The sequence below is a fragment of the Carettochelys insculpta genome, chromosome 4 (genome assembly GCF_033958435.1).
Source record: "Carettochelys insculpta isolate YL-2023 chromosome 4, ASM3395843v1, whole genome shotgun sequence".
Classification (NCBI taxonomy): domain Eukaryota; kingdom Metazoa; phylum Chordata; order Testudines; family Carettochelyidae; genus Carettochelys; species Carettochelys insculpta.
Window position 1 is genome coordinate 23,937,261 of NC_134140.1, and position 22,429 is coordinate 23,959,689.

Consider the following 22,429-nt stretch of genomic DNA (forward strand, 5'->3'; position numbering starts at 1 on the left):
ACATTAACTAGCCTGTGTGAACCCACTAGAACAACCTAAAGTCCCCAGGTGTGCATTCCTGTAGTTTCAGTTTCAAACAGTACTTTGTTAATGTGCACTAGGGAACTTTTAGCGTACTAGTGGGATCCAGCCCCTTGAGAATTTACTCCCCTGCTGGCATGGATTAAGGCACCATGTATTTGAGAGCTATATTGCCCAACAAACCCCAATTTCCATCCCTTTTAAGGTTACTGATCTATCCAACTGATATTTATTGTCCTAATTTGCCTGACACTGAAGCCAAAAACAGTTTCAATAATTTAAGTAAATTCTTAAGGGGCTGGAATCGATGCTTGATTCGTGGACTAGCTATCTTCAATGAGCAAAGCTTGGATCTCTGCTGCCACTCAAAGTGGACCTGAGCTATGAAGGCTGTACACAGGATTAGAAGAAAGGGCATCTTGCAGATAGTTAGAACCATGGGTGTACCCAACAAGCCTCCAACAACAGAGGAGCATGAGCTATACTACATATGTGATATCTGCACATCATGGTCTTCTCCAGGAACCAGATCAGCCAAAACAATTACTGAAACATCAAAAAATATACTGACAAAAGAGGAGAAGGCAAGTCTGGTTTGCCTATCACCACCTCCTCCACTCCCTCACTGCCAAAAATAACTGCCACAGAGCCAGACTGAAAGCACTGATGCCAACACCTGGCCATACGAAAAATCACTGAATGAAGTCATTGGGGCCATACAGCCCTTCTATAACCTGCATTCCGATTGTTCAGTGGTGTGAGTGAGCTAACACAGGCCCAATGGGCACTGCTTTATGTTCCAGAAGCTTTGCAGCACCAGGGCACACTGCCCAGAAATGTGAACAGAGGCTATATTGAAGAAGAGATGCAATTTTAACAAGCTATCACCTCAATAAGCCTGCAGCGAACCACAGTAAATAGCTAAAAAGAGTGAGTTAACCAGATGGCTTATATTTCAAATTTTGTTCGGCACACACGTGCCCTAGATTTTGCTGAAGTCTTGTCTCTATTTTAAAATGTTCAAATCTAGCAGCATTAAGTAGCGAAGAACAACAGTGCACATATCCCTGGATACAGTATTTTGTATAGTACACACCAAAAGCAAAAATCCTCACAAAATCTTTTTACAGAAGTCTAGCAAGCGGCTAGAAATGTTCCAACACAATTGCAACATGTAACTTCACTTACATAGCCAACATCAGGTCTGTAACACGTATAGGCTCCTAAAATACTGTGCAGCGTGTCATGGTAAGGACCACCCTATAATGAAAAAATTGAAATAATGAAAAATTGAATCATGCAACTCCACATTACAAGAAAGCTGCATAGAGGATTTAAGTTATGTCTGCATTGGATGACCACATCTCCATGTCCCAAATACAGGACAGGGAGATATCGTGTTTGGGGCGGGGGGAAGCTGGCCGGCCAACCAGCCTGCGCCGTGGATGGGGGGGAAGGGCAGGGGGCTGCTGTGTAGGGTGGCTGGAGTGCAGCAGGGAGGAGGCTGCAAGCAGCTGCTCCCCAGGGGTCAGGAGAAGCCAAGGGAGCCCAGCCAGGCGAGGGGTTCCACTCACTACCAACCCCGCTCCCCAACCACAGCCTCCCCATCCCACAGCTCACTACCAGCCCTGTAAAACCACAGCCTCCCTGTCCCCAGCTCACTGCCAGTTTCCCTGCACCAAACCTGCCCCAGGCCAGGAGAACCCCAGCCCAGCCAGGCCCCACTGCTCCCTCAGCCAAGGCCGCGCAGGACTGGGGGGGTGGGGCAGCGTGAAGGCCGGCCGTGTTCACCTTGGCCCCAGTCTGCCTTGGCTACATCCTGCCTCCGCCGGGAGCTGCCGTTCCTCTGCCTCCACAGTGGAGGAGGAGTGGGGATGCCGACTGCGACTGGGCAGCACCCCTGCCATCCCGCCCTGCTCACTGGCTGGGAGCCCTGCACTCTGAGCAGCCCCGCCCACCCGCCTGAGAGCCCCGGACCTGAGTGGGGCTGGGGGACACAACAAAACTCAGCCCTACAGCCCCTTCCTCCAGGACCTCATTCTTGAACTAGTGTGTTGCGCTGGCAAGGCAGGCCCACAGCATGAGGTGGGGCGGCTGCCCGGAGGTGACCCCAGCCAGGACGGGGCAGAAATCCCTGCTGGCTTCCTCTGGTGTGGCTGGAGAGCACACAAGTACTGTATGGGCTCTCTGGTCAGCAGCTGTGCCTGCGCACCAGCAGGGGGCCCAATATGCGACAATTAGCTCCTTTGAAGTAAATTTGGATGCCTTTCTGGCGCCCTAAATACAGGGCTGTCCCGCCCAAAATAGAACGGATGGTCACCCTACGTCTACAGAGAAAAGAAAAACCCTTGGCTGACCTGTGCCAGCTAACCTGGACACAGAGCAAGGCTGTTCCTTTCCTGTTTAGGCATCTGGCCTTACAAGCTCTTACAGCCTAGGCACCCGTCCAAGCCCAGAAGTCTACACAACAGTGAAACAGCTCTGCAGCCCAAGCACTGTGAGCCCTACCTGGCTGTCACGGGCGATCTGTGCGTTTTTCTTTGATCTGCAGGCATACCCTTAGACACATATTCTATTAATTTTACTACAATAGGTATTCTAATCCACTAGCCTACTTGGAAAATCTTAAATACTTTCAAGTTTTCTATTAAATTCATCATTGTAATCTCATTAAAGAGCACTCTCCCTAACTTATTTATTCCAATGCATATTGTTAACCCAAACAGGCTAGTTATCAAAATGGAAAAGGAGACAAGCATTAGACATTCATTACAACTTTCTGTATTGTTACATACCAGTACCAACGAAGCTAAACACTAATCAGGTTGGTTTAACTATCTATTACACTAGCAGTAGTGTTGAGCCCTGAAGAAATGGGTAGCAAAAACAGGCAGAACATATTAAGGAAGATTCCCATAGAAACACATGTTAATTTCAAATCCTCAGAAGTGTTACAAGTTGCCATACACTACACTGAGCAGTCCTAGGCTCCGCTGAAATCCTTTCTGCTTCTTCAGGAACACCAGTCATCAATTTTACCATAAACAATCCATATATATTAGTCATTTAAATACCAACAGGCAAGTTTGGACTAAGGAATATTTATTCTAAAAACAGTGAGAACACAAAATAAACTTATTTCAGTGCAAACTTTTCAAAAAATTGTGTTTACTACAGAAGCATACACAGAAAAATAGCGTGTGACTAAAATTATATCACTTACTTCTTGGAAAATACAGAGATTAGGAAATGTTCTAGAAATATCCAGTTTTATTAATTCCAGACTTGCTTCCCTGTCTGCTCCAGAAAATCCAGCATCTGCAGAAATCAAAATAAAACTACTGTGTTTAATATCTTTTTACTCTCTCATACACACACACACACAGCAGGTTTGTGCCTTTTCCTCTGTGTGCCAACTTTGGTCATTATATTAAAGTGGGATAACAATCCCCCAAACTGGCTCACATGTTACAGAGTGACTATATTCTGGCTTGAAGCAGTCCAAAAGTGCAGGCTATACCTGAATAAGTCTGAATACACTGATGTCAGAGAGAAGAGGGAAGGCTGTGGAGAGGTGGTGGGTTCTCCATCCCTCAAGGTTTTTAAGTCCTAGCTTGACAAGGTCCTGGCTGGGATGACTTAGTGGGGGTTGATCCTGCCTGAAGCTGGGGGCTGAGCTAGATGACCTCCTGAGGTCCCTTCTAGTCCTATGATTCTATGATTCTGCGTAAATGTACTACTGTGCTGCCAAGCCAAAAGGCATACACAAATTTGTGTACCACACTCAGGATGTCTAAGGCCCCACAGTGTTCGTTAGTGGTTTTGGAGGGCCTGAAAAACTAGCAACATCTATGAAAAAGATTGGTTTTGCTTATGGGTAACAGAAATATAAAGGCTGACAGCTTCTGCCCCAAACCTTTAATTTCTTGCTAAACGTTTTCTGGAAGGTACTTATGTACATTTAATTTGGCATTGAATTTATACTTACAGACAATAAAAAAAATTAATGTTCCCCAGCAACTTGAGTTCTATGCAAAGAAAACATCCACCTATAACATGAACTCTCCCCGCAACGCTGCCTCACCCAGTGTCCAAGCATTCCTGCCTATTTGTTTTGTCTGCTCTGCTCAATAGCCTCACCAATTCTATTTGCTGCCTGGATTTTTGAAGTGAAGACAAAAATACAAGTTGCTGCTACCTACACTAACCACATGTTGATATAAACTGTGCACAATGAACATAGTAAAGGAAGTTATGCATTTGATATCCTCCCTCTATCTTAAATAATGTATTTGTAGTGTCAAACATTTTAACTTCCTTAGGAAATTCCCTTGTATAATACACTCATGGATCTGCTCAGCACCATTCCTTAGAGAGATAATTGTCCTAGCAGACTGAAGTATCTTATCACAAGCACCCAGATTTTCTTCTCTGTTTCTTCCCCACTACACCAAACAAACTGGTAAATCTCAACATGCTGAGTCTGCGACAAGAGGCGTGCAATTCTCTCATGGGTGCAATGCAGACAAGTAACTCAATGTTACACTGAGCTACGCAGAAATCAATTTGCTACTACTAAAGTTTCAAAGAATTTAAATAATTAGAGAGCGAGAGAGAGACAGAAAGCAACACATCTTAAGGTGTGTTACAGCACAAACCACAAGCCTAAAATATTTATGTAATCTACTCATTAAAAACTATTTAAGCTACTGGTGAAACAATTTTTTAAATTAGACTGAATTTAAAGATACTATACTATAAAGAGGAAAGTAATGTTCACTACAGCATGCAAGAGATTAAGAACTCATTTAAAAACGTGACCATTTTACCTTCCTACAGAAGCGTGTTTAATACGCCTTTCCCAACCACACACCCCATACCTCCTAAGCTGAATTTACTTCCAGATTTTTAAACTATTCTTTTAGTTCAAACATTTAAGAATGATTTTAAACCACTACATCATCTGGTAATGAAGAGTTTCATCGCACAATACATGGGATAATATTTGGCCAGATTAAGATACATACCTTCACAGTCTCCTTCAGAGCCTCCTATGCTAAGCGATCGCCACCTCTCTTTGGCGCGAGCCAAGCAAATATCATAGAGTTCTGAAAAACAAGTACTGTTTTAAATTCATCTTCAATTACTCATTACATGTCAGCATGCTAACACCCCATTCCCCAATAATAAGAAATAAGAAAGTTTTTTTGTTGTAAACACAAAAGTAAAAAGTTAACTGAATTTTGTTTCATTGAGGTATAATTGACTCAAGTGAGTAGAAGTAATTGTCTGTGTGAAATTAATATAAACATTTCTTAGCATTTGTTTCGGGCAGCATACCTCCACCCCTCAAAATACCAACCAGAGCTGTGACAATTAGCACAAACTCTTCCAATTCCATTGAGGTACACAGAACATCGGGGGGGTGGGGGGGGGAGGGAGGGAACAGCAGGTAACCACAAGAGTACAGGCAAATTCACAGGATTTCCCACTTGTCATTTTGGAATTGTTTAAAAAAAAAATAAAGGACTGAAAAAATAACTAACTTAGTACTAAACCAAGGAAACAGAGACTAATGTATTACTGCTAGCACAACCATCTGACATGTGGGAAAGAGGACTAATTCCACACCAAATTTTGTTTCCCAATCAGCTACTCCTTCACTCACACCAAGTGTCTCAATTCAGAATGAAGCCAGTACATGCACACCGACAGTCACGACATAATTAACATTAATTATATGATATATCTTATCTTGTATTGAAACTGAAATGGGGTGTTAATTCTGGACATCTTTACTTGACATCAAAGCAGTCCACAGCAATAAACATTTCAGAACTAGGACTCAGATTCATCAGTGGGGGAAAAAACCCTGGAGCACTCTCAAAATCAGAAACACTCCGTAATAGCATAAGGAAAACTATGCACTGTGGAGCAAAATATATGGCATCCTTCAATGACAGCAAAATACAACTGACCGTGACATCATCATTTCCCCAAATTCTGACACATTCTAACTGAATGGAAGTCACCACTAATGGTTGATTTGAGCGTCTCAAAATGCAGACAGAATGCATGTCAGCCTCACCATGAGTGATATTTAATTCGTTGCCGATTGCCAAGCTCCAGACTTTGCCTCTCACGCTTGGAGGAATACCCTGCCACCACAATTCTCGAACTTTACGAGAGCAGCACCTGTTTAAAATAAAATGCATTTTACTGAACTATACGTAGGAGAAGGTATTTTAACTACAGATGCAAGATTTAGGCCCAGGAATATGTCAACCTCCCATGGGCCCAGTGAGAAATCAAACACGAATTGTGCATACTTGTGTACTTTCTATACACTGAGCTTTGTTGTATCATTACCTTCCTCCTCAAACTGGAATCCTGCAACTAAGACTGCTACCAATCAGACGCTGAGTGAGCCAGTAACAGACAGAAAGAGAGCATGCACGTGCTTGCATGCATGCACATAAGCAGGAAGGGTGGAAGGATCAGGAGGAAGAAGGGGAATAAAAAACACCTAAAGAGGTCCCCACCTTTCCCTTGCCTAAACCAGAGACTAGCCAAACTCTCACCTGCAGGATAAAATGTATTTCCAACCCAATGATAAAAGATCATCTCCCCACCCCCACATTCAATACCCTACTCATGAGAAGCAACTTTTTCAACTATTAAGCTGCCTGGACACTCCCAGGGCAGAGGGCACTGTGCAACATGTGAAGTAGCAAATTTGGAGGTGGAGACAAGCATCAAAAACATTTAAATTAAATGGTTCTAGACCTTATTAAAACTGATGGTCAATAACTGTAGGATGCGCTAAGGAAGACTGGGGCTGCATTCAACCATTAATAGTAAGTGTAGTTAAGGGCAAAAGCAAAGCCATGGAAAAACATATCCACCTAAAAGCAAACTAGTATTAACACTCAACATTTTAGGTAGTAACGTTAGAACCAAGTGGTTTTATTTTTAATCACAACATTCCACTTTACACTTTCTGAAGGATCTGCAAATTGACAAGACAGACACTAACAAAATCACCTCTTCCCCTCTCCCCCACAAAATACACCTGTTCCATACTTCTTCCATTCACACCCAACAAGCCTCCAGTTTCACTCCCAGGCTCCTTCCCCAAAACTATTTCCCTCTCCCATCCTCTTCTCCAACACTGCTGGCTCTCCCAAGCCATTTCAGTAATTGAGGGATGTAGGAAATATGTTTCTGTATTGTAGTTTAAAAGAGTTATTCGAAGTTCTGTATTAATGTGCCAGTTAAAGAATTTATTGGTCAAAAACATTTTCTGAATCTTTTTTGTTGCCTGTACTGTTATAGACAGGCTTGTTGATAGGTATTTTGAAATAAATTACCAAAATAATTGAAACTGACATGATTATGGTGTTTTGACAAAAACTATACAGAGTTTTAAGGGTGTAGAATTTTAAAATTTCTGCTGCAGAATTTCCCTGAGAGTGGAAGTTCTCTTCAGAAATAACTGTCAAAGTAATTATATAAGTGTGAATATCTGAATGTAGCTGTTGTTGTTTTTAGGCATACTAGTTGCCTGCACACTTTATTTTTTTTAAGTGTTAGCTGTAAAGAGAGGGTTATTTATTTTTACCACAGGTTGAAGTTCTCTAGTCTGGCACCCTTGAGACCTGATTGGTGTTGAACTAGAGAATTTGCCAAACCACAAGATGTCAATGTTGTCTGGCAGCATTACCAACACTTCCACTGCTTACTCGGCTCTTTGAAGACATTTAAAGGTAAAGTGGAGTTAAATAACAGCAAAGAACATTGAGAGCTAGGACTGGCAGCTGTAAAATTTCATGGGACTGTGGGAAATTTGGCAATACCATACGTAGACCTCTAATTAACTAAAATCATGCAAGAACATGAAAGTTGCTGGACCCAAAGGGTTCAGTCTGTATTGTTTACTCTATTTCTTTTTTCCTATTTTGCTAGTCTTTAAAGTGCTACTTGACTGCTTTTTGCTTTGATAGCGTATAGACTAGCACGGCTTACTCTGTTTCTTTTTTCCTATCACTCGTTTGGCATATACTGTGTATCACAATGTAAATTAAGAGGCTTAGTTACATCATACGTATGCACAAATCTACAGACATTTGGGAATACGGCATCAAGAGTCCAAGCAGTCATGGAGAACCAGGCCCCGACAAATGGATGACTATAAGTGTTATGTTTTCTCATATTTAACAGAGGTCCCAATAAGCAACAACTCCCTGATCTCAAACTATTTTTGAACATCACTGCTGTCTACAACAAGCTGAAAAGATTAGAACAAATAGACAAGAATTAAATTCCTATATCAGGGACTAAAGAGAGTTTCAGAAAGTCACTACTCTTCATTATCACTAAAGTAGAAGTAATTACCATGATGAAGCACATTTCTGAAACATGGATTTTATTTTATATGCAAGGGAGACCGTAAAAGAAGATGTGCAAGGCAGTTTAAATTATATTGCTACCTACAATTATAGTCAGGAAACGGACGGCTACATGGCTTGAAATAAATAGGAAGTTACAAACAGTTATGTTCAGTCTGATTATCCAATTTGTGAAACTCTATTAGAAGAAATAAGGAAATGGAAACTACAGAATTCCATCATGTTTGTCAGCAACACCTGAATGCCTTTGTTAAACAGGACAATTCCTTTTGCTAGTCACTTTTGACTACTATATACATTATTTCAAATAAACGCTGCTAGAAGCTAATGCAATCTTGACTAATTCCATAATTTCTCAGGATACAGAAAATTACTTTTAAACACAATACAAAAACATACTGTGTCTTACATAGCTTCCCAGTTGGGTAAGATTTCATTGTTCCAAATTAAAACTGCATTGCCAATGCTTTCTTCCAGTCTACATCGTTCTTCCAGTTGTTTCTTTCTCCTCTGGGCTTCTTTAAGCTCTGGAAAAAAAAATATACATATTTTTAAAAAATAAAGAAAAAAAGGAAATCATCCAATCAACGATGGTAAAGCAAACATTAAAAAAAAAAGCCATTGAATGCTTTATAGCTATAAAAATGTAACCTGTGTATGCCTGAAATCACATTCACCTGCTCAAGCAACTCCAAAGAACATCCTGGACATTGCACAATTTTCTGTATGCCATCTGTATGTTAAATGTGGACACTGTGCACAACTGAATTACAAACAGGAGAGAATTAATGGAATAGTGAGTCTGTCATTTCTCAATTATCAGTTCAAACCTGAAAAAGTAGGGTAACAACTGAAAGTTATTGCGTGATAACCTCTGTGGAACAAACTGATTACTACAATCTAGTTCCTAGCTGACAGATAAAACACAAAGAAACCCACCTTTCCCGGCTATCTGTGAGACAAGAACTGTACCTGTAATAGTATTTGATTTGTACTCTTGTTCCTACAGGTGATCCCCCAGGAGATGATTTAGGTACATTGCCAGGGAAGTACATGAATCTATTGCTACATCGCATGCTTAACTCATTTTGGGGTTCACCAAAAATTTAAGTCTGTAAGACCACCACTCTAGCGTCTTTAAGGAACACTAAAATTTTTTTAATTTACTAAAAGTAAGACCTAGTGTTCTTATTCATGTAACACTTCCCACATACTATAATACACATTTTTTTCTAGATGTGTCTTTCTTGATCACTCATTCCTTATACACATAAAACTTACTGGATTCTAACTTTCAGTATACTGTAGAGTGCTTACTACTTCAAGATAGGCCCAGAAAAACCAGCAACTGAACACCAATGGTCATTATGTACAGCCCCCAACTCATACCACTAAAACGCATCATTAAAGACCTACAACCCATCCTTAATCAGGATGCCACAATCCAGAAGGCCCTAGGTGACAGGCCTGTTCTCTCCTACAGACAACCCCACAACCATATGAAGATTCTCTCCAGCAACCACAGACTATACCACTACAATAGTAATCCTGAATAGTAACAGAGAGAGCCGTGCTAGTCTATATACTATCAAAACAAAAAAGCAGTCAAGTAGCACTTTAAAGACTACCAAAATAATTTATTAGGTGAGCTTTTGTGGGACAGACCCACTTCTTCAGACCATCATAATAGTAATCCTGGAACTTCTCCTTGCAACAAGCCCCGTTGCCAGTTTAGCACTTTAATGGAGTGGGCCATTCTGTTAATGACCTGAAAGTCTATGTTTTACTGAAAAGGAACTTTAAGAATCACCTGCAAAGAGAGAGTGCTGAGCTTTCTTTTATATTCAAATTTGACACATTAACACATGGTTTGAACCGGAATGCTAATTACCTGGGCCATTATATGGACTCATTTACATACTTTGTTTTATCTGACTCTTGACTTCCCCCACTCCTACCACCCCTCTGCTCTTCTGATTTGCCCACCTTGATTACAATTTTTCTGATTTGTCAACCTTGATGACTATTTTGGTTCTCTGTGCCTTAAATATTGAGTCCGTTCTGGTATGGCTATGGTCTGAAGAAGTGGGTCTATCCCACAAAAGCTCACCACCTAATAAATTATTTTGTTAGTCTTTAAAGTGCTACTGGACTGCTTTTTTGTTTTGATAGTATATAGACTAACACAGCACTCTCTCTGTTACCGTAGGGTGCTTAGTATAACATTATTAAATATATTTTTTACTTTTGTTATGCGTAACAGAACGACGCCATTAAGACACTGGAAACGATCGGGGATTGTCCGCATTGAAGCAAATGAACATAACTTTGAGTAGTTCCAAATTTTTGTTCTAGTTTGTTCAAGTACAGCAGGAGCTCTGCTTGAGGAAAAGCCACACGACGCTATCATAGGTCTTGCAATGTTTGTCTGTTTTGGAATATTTATTTTGTGAGCCTAGTTATACTCATGTTATACTTTCCTATTAAATGCAAAAGGAGCAAGCTTTTATCTTCCTACAACTTGTTTTCTTACACACTGTACTACTCCAAGACTGTCAAAACAGGTGTGTAATTAATGGACGGCAAGTCACCTTGAAGAACACAATCTTCCAGGATGGCACTATAGTTACAAGTTTCATCCAGCAGGTCTGCTGCAGTGCCAGACAGATGAGAGGGCAGCAAGGTCAGCCAAACACAGAGGGAAGGGGACAGGATGAATTACTCACAGAGCCCTGCCTCTGAGGCTATATCAGAAGCCACGGGACATGGGGGTGGGCTGCGATGGACAGAGCAGAGCACGCAGGGCCATTGGGGATGTGACACAAGCAGGGGTTCAGAAGGACTACTGAGGAGGACTAACTGTTTTGGAGGCACCAGTGCTAACAGGGAAACAGCACTGAGTCAGGGGATGAGTGGGGATGTGGTGCCACTGGGAGTAGGATGTGAAAGGCCACATGGGGACTGGACCAAATCTAACCCCCCTCTGCCCCCTCCAAAAAAGACCTGTTCTGTACATCTTCCACATGCATTCAACAACCCTCCAAGTTCACTCCCAGGCTCTTTCCTAGCAACTATTTCTCTCTCTGTCAGCTCCTTTAATACCCCTGACTCCCCAGCCCTTTGCACTGTTTCTCAGAGGTACAGGATATATTTTTGCATTTTAGTTTAGATTAATTATTTAAAGTTCTCTGTGAATGTGCCTATTAAGGAATCTACTTTGTCAGCAACAACATATCCTGAATCTTTTTTGTTATTGGTGTTGTTACAGACATCTTGCTGACAGCTATCTTGAAATAAATTACCAAAATGATTGAAATTGGAGGGATTATATTGTGTTATTTTGACAAATAAAATATGCTGATTTTTAAAATACTGTGTGCCAAATTCTTGAATTTTGATGCATTTGTTATCAGGGCTGCAGAGAAGAAAAGGAGTTGGAACAGCTATAGAGGGAAATTGAAGTTCTGCATCAGTCTTCACCTAGAAGCAAATAACATGCTTTTCTTTGGCCCTATCCGTGTGGGTCTTCATAGTCACAATAGACACTGTAAATGAAGTCCTCAGTTGAAACTTTAAAGGGCGCGATCCATAGTCTATGCAGACTGAAGGATGCCTACTACTACTACTATATACAGTGTAGGAGTGCCTGTCTAGTAAGATAACCTAGATTGCAGATTTGTGCTCAAGGGTCAAAAACTGTCTACAGTACAGGCACAGGGAGGCCATATTTCCTTGGATTGGTGTCTGAGAAATGGACATAGTGATACAGTGCCGCAAGATCAGCACTGACATCGAAAGGAAGATTAGGTTTACTTCTATGCACCAGACACTCAAAAACGCTTACAGGAAACTGAGTAGAAAATTAAGAGAAGGCAGCAATCAGGTCTTTGGCTCACATCATTTACATACACTGCAAGGCATGCTGTCCAGCAGGTAGGACATTATCTCCAAGGACTGCACTAGGATATGAGCAAATACTCACGAGAAGTAGTCTCAGACTGCCCACTTATCCCATACTGTGTGCATCCGTGCACTGGAAAATGGCAGTGGCAGTCAGAGCTGGAGGTCGAATGGGGCAGGTTGAAGCCACAGTTCGAAATGTCAGCTCCAACTTGAGTTCACAGTACAACAGTGGAAAGGGTGGGGCACTTCAACTAGCAAACAGCTGTAGATAAGGAAAACCGCTAGTACACCATGGGCACAGTATATTCACGTCCATGAAGTTGACTGATTCTAAACAAACCATCAAAAACATGAAATGTTTCTGCAAAAATTTTCTTGAGAACCACGGTGTCTACGAGAGAGCAAACTAGACACATTATTCTGAAAATGTATTTACTGTTCAAGGCAACTAGCCATTCTCAACCAGCCAAATAGCCATATGGAGCTAGTGGCTCGCACGGTGGACACCATGGCTTCAGAGTACCTAAGCTCTAGAATGCTTCAGTATTAGAAAGCAATGTAATACATTAGCCAATGTTTTTTCCATCGGTTTGTGGAATCATGGGGATTAGTACCTGTCACAACTTTAGCTCTTCTCTGCAGAATTTTAGTGTCTTTTTGGAGGGATGGGGAGAACGGGGGTGGGGGGAAGGGAGAAAAAGACCCCCTGAGAAAAAGCATCTGGAGGAGTCCTCTAGATAGAGAAGTTGCAAAAGGACCACAATGACCTGTGGGAATTGTTCACCAACCAAGCAGATGCTGCCTACTATTCCTCTTCAGCCAATGGCCTCATAGTAATCTCCACAGCCAAATGGAGAAGTTGCACTGGGGAACAAGCCATAGACAACCCAGTTAAGGCCATTGTAAATCAGAGCAGCCTACAGGCTGCTTTATTTTACCCTGTGTGTGTCATCAGCCCCCAAACTGACCTAGAACCTGAGTAATGCAAGGTTGATTTAAAACCACCATGTTTTCCAGGGTTGGGCTTTCTACAAGAAACAGCACAGAATCTGGTTCTCATGTTAAAGGGCAGCTATATTTTTACATTTAACATCCCTTTACATTTCCTGATGCAAAAGTAAATCCATCACCTCTTTTTTTTGCTTGCACCACCATTTCTTCGTACTGTTGTCTGTGCTTCTGAGCTTCTTCTGCTGGTTTTGCAGGGAGGTTCCTTGATTAAAAACATAGTATGTTAGCCTGACATGCATAACTTTGAAAACCTCTGGACAAGTTAAGAAGGAAGCAGAATGTGGCTACTTGTCAGTTTTTGGGGAGATTTTTCGACAATGATAGCAAAAGAGAAGGAAAGAAGAGTGACAGCATATAATCTCTCTTCTACACAGAAAAAAATGCTGAGTAATTTCCTTTTGTTTTATAATTAGAGTTTCTTTTAACGAACACAGTTGAGCCTAATTACTAATTCTGTAAACCAATCAAATATACTGATGCTTATCCAGTTTACATGTTTGATTAAGGCCGCTATACTGAATTAAGAGCATTTTCTGTACCTATTTGGCAAGGACATGAAAAAATTCTCAAATCAAAATTTTTATTCTACCAGTCTTATTCCTTCCTGTCTCCCATCCTCAGTATATACAGTATTAAACCCCGAGTTACATGGGGGTTGCGTTCCTGCAACCCCTGCATAACTCAAATTTTCATGCAAATTGGGATGGGGAGTAGGGAACCAGGCTGCTGTTTGTTTCCCAGCTCCCCACCGCTTGTGGAACCTGGCAAACCTGGCTGCTTGTCTCTGCCATCCTCCAGCCATGCAGCTGTCAGGTCGACAGCGGCAACACTGGGGAAAGGCAGGGAGAAGGAGCTCTTAGCCTTCCTAGCTGCCTGCAGGCTGAGAGCTGCAGAGCAGCTTCAAGTTGTGCATAACTTGCATTAAAGTGAATTATGTACAACTTGCAGCTGTGTATTTTGGAGGTTTACTGCACCCCCTCCTTTAGCTACGCATTCACACCTCCCAATTCTAGCTAATTCCTTCTCTGTTCTCAGTGACCTTCCTCCCTATTTCAAAACTCTGTACCTAATTCCTCTAGCGGCAAGAGTCCACTGTTCTCTGCCACTACTAGTTAATCACTGAACTGAAGAGTAAAAATTTGTTGTTCATTCAAATACCACATCAAACCAATATATCACACAAAGACTGTTATTAAGTTTAAGCTAATGCTGCTGAAGCAATTAACATAACTATCATATAAAACATACAACTGCACCATTACCAAGTATTGAGAGGAAATGACTAAAACATTTGTATGTATTCTATTTCCTTTACCATTTACATATTTGTTTAAAACACTGACCAACAAAATCACCTTACCCATCTCGTGTCTCTAATTCATCTTACACACTCCTGCAACTCTTACTCAGAAGACAGCTATTGATTCCCAACATAAACACAGGTAAGTCTGAAGATCTAAGTAATTCCCTAATTAGCACATTTGTAATGTATAAACTTAAGAATTGTTTTAAGTATATGCCCTGTGCTTAAGTATCAAGGTTGTTATAGGAATGGTTAAAATGAATTCTCATGCAAGAGTATCTTTAATCACATATATGAAACTATAAAGGTAAGGGGTTACCCCGCATAACTCACTTCCTGTTGTCTTAATGCTTTGGCTTTTCACAGGTGAGGCTGTACTTTTATATGTTGCATAGTACTTGAAAGGCAAAAGCAGGGAAGACAGGGCTTGATGTATGGCCAAATAAACACAGTCAAACTCTTTTTTTTTTTTTTGCTGGGGGCCGGGTAGGAGAGGGTGATATTCTCACTTAACCTATGCCTGAGGTGTTAGCCATACAATATATGCCAAGATTAGTTTTAACACACTCCGAAAGCACAAACCTTAGAGGGATCCAAAGAAAATATTAACAGCAAATTCACATTTTTGAAAAAGTTTTTCTTCAGATTCCACTAAATTACACAAATAATCGTTTTCAGTTCTCTAGAGAGTTTTACCTATGCCCCAAGAATGAGTGATCATCTTTTAGCACAAATATTCTTTTAGCACAATTTCTTTTTAACATATAGGATCTGGCTGTGAGGGAAAGGCTAATACTACTGCCTGAACAGAAGAGAGTGACACTGGTAACTCTGGAGCACCAGTAGTTCTGCCCACTTCTCCTCCATTCACTGCTCCTGTGGGGACCGCAGTTCTCTGTCTGGTAGCATCCAGATACCAGTACAGTGTGGAACACAGTTCTCATATTCAGGTGCCCTCAGCCAAAAAAGACATTAGGATGGGCTGTTGTGGTATGGAACTGACTCCAGAAGGGCATCATTAGGCCCTGGGACACAATTACTGATGCTGAAAATGCAATGGCTAAAAGAGTGGATCTGGAAACCCTGCATGGATTGATACTAGCTCTCCATCAGGCATCTAGAGGGATCACTACCGGTTTGTTTTCATCCAGTAAACAGTTCTGCCCCAATATTATATAGAAATGGTCACTTAAACAGCCTGTAACATACTTCAGGATTAACTATATATACACCTAACATTTAATACAAGACTTGGGAACTATTGTGTATGTGCAAGAAAATAAATACTTTGTGCTTCAGCACAACCAGAGCCAAACAGTTTTATAAACTAAACAATGAACATGATATATTAGTAGACAATTTGATATGAGCTATTCTCACTGTCATTAAACAGTGGAAATAGGCTTGTTAAAATATTTATTTCGTCAGGTTTTGTTTTCATATACTCTTATCTTTAAGCTGCACACACAACTATTTTAAATAGAACATTTAAAATTCAGCCTGCCATGGTTATTTAGTTGTCTTTATTGCCTGCAGAGACAGATAAAAGCAAAACGTTCAGCATTAATTCTACACAAAAACCAAGCACATGTAGAAGTAAAAGAAAAACCACAATACAGTTCTTTCCAAGAAGACTGATACGTATTTGGTTATGTAAGAATATTTCTATGTAAAATGAGAAGGATAAGCCAACATATCAAGTGTCTGACATCCTTCATACTGTGACAATGAACTCACCACAGAACATTCTCTGGTATACTAGTTGATTATTTATGAGAATTGGACATCTGCTATACCAGGGATACAGGACTCTTGCTCCTCTCAGGTTCTTCAGCAAGTGCTCTGTTAGTTTTTTATTCCTGGGTTACCTTAGAGATAAGCTACTTAGCCATTCATCTTCATATGCTAATTTTAAAAAAAAAAACTGGTGTCAACCAGTAATTAATTCATTTTGTTCTATCTAAAAAGGTTGAAAGTAGCAGTGAAGTAGATTTTATTAATTTGCCTTAGAAATATGCCACTCATTTATACAGTAGTTTGGAAGGCTTTTTTTAAAGCTTATCTGCCTAAATAATTCATAGTCTTAAAATACCCACAGAAAGAAAAGCTTTGCCACTGTAAGAGGTCTCCAATATGGAACTGTGCATAACTTACGCTGGCCTATCTTCTAGAATAAGCGCTGTAGTGGAAAGGGGTTCAAAGTCAAGATTTTTCCTCACATTCTGTTTAGGAGAGAGTGGCCTGTGAGCTCGTCCAGTTTTTTCTTCATATTCCTGAACAAAATGAATATAATTGGTTACACTGATGGAGAAAATCAAAGCCATGTACTGTATCACAGCAGGTACAGAAACTTGCAAGATGAGAACACTTTCAGGAAATCTCATGAAAACTCTGTACAATTCACCAATCAAATTCCAATTACCATTTAAAGAAATTCTTGACCCAAAGTCAATACTAATCCCCCAAAGCAAAGCCAATATTTGAAATGGTATGGCCTAATTATCTATTCTCTCCATTTAAAAAATACAGTGTAAGATTACATCTAGATGTAACATTTTAAAGGCTCTTCCAGTTGAAGACCCTGTATCCAACTTGTTGCTAAGAGTAATATTTAAATATGTTAAACATGTTATGCTCATCTTTAAGATGTGACCTACTGATGAATTTAATGTTTCATTTCATGACCGCATGCTTCCAAACCAAACTTCTTTAAGACCACGAGAAACATTTTGTCTTTATTTCTTGCGATAAATTGTTTCTCCCATTCAAGCCATTTGTAAATAGATCCAAGTGGAATGAAGGCAAAGTATTTTAATTGTGTTTAAACAGAAAACTTCTTTGTTGCTTATCTCACCTTGAACCAAAGGTTCAAAACTTTAATATCCAGCACGGTATTACATCTAAAACTCAAACTACCTTGGGTCTTACCTATGAAATCTCATTACTTAATGAATAAAAGTGTTAGTATTTAAGGTGCTACAGGACTGCTTGCTTTGTTTTATCTTAATACAGGTTGAACCTCTCTAGTCCATCACATTCTGGTCCAGTAACATCCATGACCCAGTACGATTTTAGTTAGCCGGATGTCCACTTATCCTTGGTGGCCAAGTTTCCCCATGGTCTCATAAGTTTTGTTTACAGACACCAGCCCTGGCTCTCAGCATTCTGTACTGTTATTTATCTCTATTTAACCCCTAAATGCTTTCTAGAAGCCCAGTAAGCAGTGGAAGTGTTGGCAATGTTGCTAGAAAATATTGACCTCTCATGGCTTGGCAAATTCTCTAGTTTGGCACTGGTCAGTCCCAATGGTGCCCAACTGGAGAAGTTCAACCTGTTTGGTTTTTTTTTTTTTCAAATGTAATTTTAATGCATCCTTATTCTGATAAAACCATCCTATATAACACTCAACTATCATACAGCATGTGAACCAGTGAGTTTGGTACATCACTGATGATCGTATTCTGCAAATAATGCTAATTTTAAAGTTTTTACATTTGGTGAAGTAGTGCTATAAGAAAAGTCAAAATCACAAATATATTAAATACGTATGTAGTCTGGCACCTCACACAAGTGTCTACTTTGATGTGTAGCCATGAGAAAATGCAACACGGTGCACAAAATCTGAGTGCTATAGACAAGAAATTTGTAGGTGCTTCCATGAACAGGTTTTCAGCCATGAGACTCTTACATTCTCATTGATGCAAATTTCTATCAAGTAATAGTAAGACATTATTTTACTTTAAACTATCACAAAAATATATAGAAAATCATTAAGGAAGTATTTTTAAAGTTCCTAGTACTACTGAAGTTGGCTAGGTCACTCAATTTCCAAAGTAGGTTCCTAATATGTTGAAAGGCATGAAAAGTACTTCTTAAAAAAACACTTTCACTGCTGACACAGATGCAGAATAATTGTGACAGACAATCTGTCTTAGGTCCATCTACACACTATAAACTCCATTAATTTAGAACTGCTGTATCTCTGCTTATGGTTTGCCATAGCAAACAGCTACAACATGCCAGAATTTAACACTTTTGTCAGTTTCAGTTGAGGGTACACGCATTCATATTTGCATCAAGAAGATCATCTTCCCAACACCCATCCCATATTCCTTCATGCTTCTGTTATGCTGAATCAGAGGAAAGTTACGTAATTATTACATGTGATCTGGAGATAGTATCTGAGACTTAAAGAATTATGACAAGTCAGGGGAGAAAAGCAGCATTAGGAAATTGCCAGGAGATGGAAAAAAACAGGATACTGCAAGTCTGCAGAGATGTTAGGCTAAAGTTAGGAATCTTCCTGATTTACGAACATAAATTGCACACTATTTAGGTCAATAGTTTGAGACTAGCCCATACCACAAGCTTCAGACAAGGATGTAATATACGCCGCAATACTTAATTATTCACCATCATCTTGTGGCTATGGACACTTTATTCCTAATTTACTTTTCAAAGACAGTTTCTGCCCCCAAAGTTCAAAGGTTTCCATCGACCAAAGCGGATAGAAATCTTTATACTCTCTCCCCAAACGAGTTTCAAATTTACACAGCTGGATGATTGTAAAGGAAGTATATTATGATCCATCTGGAAAATTATGGTGCTATCATGAAGTAAATAGCTAATATGTTAAACTATCATGAACGACATTTATGTACTGACTATTAAAGGAACAAAATTTGCACTAAGTTCTTCTCTACGTGAAACTGTATACAGACAGAGAAGAAAAATTTACAAAGAAATGTGTGATGGGGTGGGGACACTGGGGCTGCATCTACACTAGCAAAATCTTTTGAAAGATTTTTCAAAAGAAGGGGGCTCTTTCGAAAGATCCCATGGAACGTCTACACACAAAAAGCATTCTTTCAAAAGCAAACAGAAAGAATATGGAGCTCTGATCGAAATTACTCTTCCTTTCCCATTTCAGGAAGAACGACCCTTTCAAAAGCTTCTTTCAAAAGAAAATGGGTACACATGCTCTGCAGGGCCCTTCCTTTGAAAGAAGGGTCTTTATTGTCGATCCCTGCCCCATTCTTTTGAAAGAGCAGTGTGGATGCTCTTTCAAAAGAGCAGATCACTCGTTTGAGCTGCTTTTTTGTGCATGGACGCACTCTTTCAAAAGAGGTTCTTTTGGAAGAGATTCTTTCAAAAGATCTCTGTAGCATAGGTGTAGCCTAGAAAAGATTATATATTTGGAAACCCAAAGATAAAATAAAGTTGCTATTCTTAAAATTTTAACAACCCCCTGGAAAATAACTGATAATAGAAGTGCATCAAAAGGCACAATGCCAAGACATGTCCTCAATTACACCATTACAGAACTGGTGTACTTGAGTTGTATTCAGCTGAATGAAGCTGTGTAACAGCCAAGTTCCATTCCATCTTATAATTTTCTATATCAGTTACAAGCCTGCATTTTATTCTTTGATTACTGAATTAGTTGTTTTTCAAAATTAATGTAATCAAAACATTAGCATATATTACTGCTTACCGTGGCTAACTGATTCTTGTCCATAAACATTGTAATTGTTTGAATTATTACCAATAGAAAGCAGATTAAATTAACAAGAAACTGAAGATCATGTATGGAACTCATTATAGACTGCTTCATACTGGGGTAAAAAGATTAAACAAAAAAAATCAGCATTTTATTTTGAAAAGGAATGAGAATTAAGTGACCAGCTTTATAAGGTTTAGGAAAAGACACATTTTAGAAAGGGTTTGCATTCAGTTGAAGAGTGAATGAAAAACAGAGCTGCTTCTGAAAGGTTAAATGGCTTTACATACTGTTCTGGGGACTGTGTTTTCTGTTTAGAAGATGCAATTTCTGAAAATACTCATTCACACCAGGGCATTTTTTGCAGGCCAACAGCTCTTTCTACTACACATTCAACTACACTACAAAACAAGTTTTATTTTAGCAGCTATTGGGCTGGGCTACTTAAGATGCTGGCTCATTAAGAAAACTATTATTATTCCATTCCCTCTGAAGTCCAAATCATCCACCTCTGTATTTTAGAATGTCTTTGGATGTTTTACTGAATACTACAGCCTAAAAAGAGACAAGTGGACTTGTATCATCCTAAGCTTGCTCGTAAATTTATACAATAATCTGTATGAACTGTCTGTAGTATTTTTACCCTTGCACGCAATGTCTAAAATGAGTAAACATCATAGTCAATATTCAAATTCCTATCAAAATATTTCACGTTATTCAAAAAAATCAGGACAACGGTTTTTAAATAATCCTTATGTTAATGAACAGAGAATGCAGTCTCTGGCACAGCATGCTACAAAAATACAGCTATGAAGTAGATTCTGATCCTATACAATACACATTACTAATTGCTGATGACTCAAAGTGTACGAAGATCTGCTCATGCAGACATACGATAGCTTGCAAACGTACTTCTCGAATTTCCAAATAGCACTTTATAAAATAATAGTTTTGTTACTCTGGTTTATGCATATCATCCAATTTAAGGGCTATTAAACCTACACAATACTATATATACGCAATTAATATATGATTAAACAACCAATTTAGACTTAATGCTCTACATCGACTTTTAAGATTTATGCCATGACAGCAGGCCTACTTTAAAATTTTAAGTTAAATAAGAAAAAGAGGTAAAACATGCACACATTTTGCTTACTTTATACCTCATCAATAAAAACTACTGAAGTGTGACATATAAGGATCTGTATATTACTTATATGTTTGTTTCAAAAGCTACTGAATTACAGACTAAATGTACCAAAAATCAAAATTGCTGCAAAGGTGCAAAACAGCCTGACTTATTTTTCATTCAGCAGTATTTTCTCCTTAATTGCCACCTTCATGAATACATAGTACTTCAGTGTACTTCATAGCTACACAACTTTGTCTGGCACCAAGAGAAAATATTCTCCTTTTGAGAGGCTGATTTTACTGTGTGTGTGGTTTTTTTGTTTTGTTTTGTTTTTTTAAATATATCTACAAAAGATTAACTTAAGAAGGCTTACATTTTTAACTATGCATTTGAAAACCAGTCTCTAGCCTATTTTGTTTTTATTACTAATTAAGCTCAGTAAACACATCACACAATTCTCCCTGGCAGACAGCCAATATATTAAAACAGTATGTTAAGATGTTGCGTAAATTCCAAGCATCATGTCAGATACACTCACCATGAAAGCCGCAGTTCTTCAGAGACAGTTACACTGGAGCCCCATTTCACCTTACATCATTTAAGGCCTTCGCTGATTTGATAGTATAAACGTAAAGGCCTTCATTGTCTTGGTTCCACAGAAACCCCCCTGAACACGCATGCATGAAGGAGATCAGATGCCATTAAGACTAAAAAGGCTATCATGTGCTCCTCCCTCTAGCTTTCTTCCTCTAACACAATCAAAGCTGTCTAGAGACTCTGCAGCTGAATGCTCCAACACTAAGGAAGCAAGCTGCAGCAGTCATGTTAATCGTCTGCAGATGTGACACAACCAATCAGTTCTCTCCTCTTCTTTCTGTTATGCCTTAATTTACAAAATGCACACAGAAGAGAGGACAGGAGCAGATCCTTATTCTACAAACAGCAGCTCCTTACATCAATGTACTGAAGTTACTTGATAATACAATCTCTAACCAAACAAAAGAGCAAGAAAAAATTAAAGTGTTGCTGCATTCAGTAATGATCTGCCAATTCAGTGTATTTTTAGAAAGCAAGAAGGGCAATGTTAAATTCCATTTAGCACTTTCTATCCTGACCAGAGAACTGGGAACTCTCAGTCTATAATAAAA

The 22,429-nt window shown here is 39.5% G+C and overlaps 1 protein-coding gene across 2 annotated transcripts in view; it reads right to left on the reverse strand.

Moving 5' to 3' along the window:
• TBC1D14 (TBC1 domain family member 14) overlaps positions 1-22,429 on the reverse strand; it is a 118,885-nt gene that overhangs the window by 38,598 nt on the left and 57,858 nt on the right. For both annotated transcript variants that reach the window (XR_012645328.1, XM_074992455.1), the window contains exons 4-10: positions 16,801-16,919; positions 13,463-13,545; positions 8,839-8,956; positions 6,110-6,216; positions 5,049-5,129; positions 3,245-3,339; positions 1,210-1,281 (exon numbers count right to left, since the gene is read on the reverse strand). Coding sequence is in view for 1 of the 2 variants with exons in the window: in XM_074992455.1 (XP_074848556.1) it covers positions 1,210-1,281; positions 3,245-3,339; positions 5,049-5,129; positions 6,110-6,216; positions 8,839-8,956; positions 13,463-13,545; positions 16,801-16,919 (675 nt within the window). In the remaining variant the exon portion in view is untranslated. The remainder of the gene's footprint in view (positions 1-1,209; positions 1,282-3,244; positions 3,340-5,048; positions 5,130-6,109; positions 6,217-8,838; positions 8,957-13,462; positions 13,546-16,800; positions 16,920-22,429) is intronic.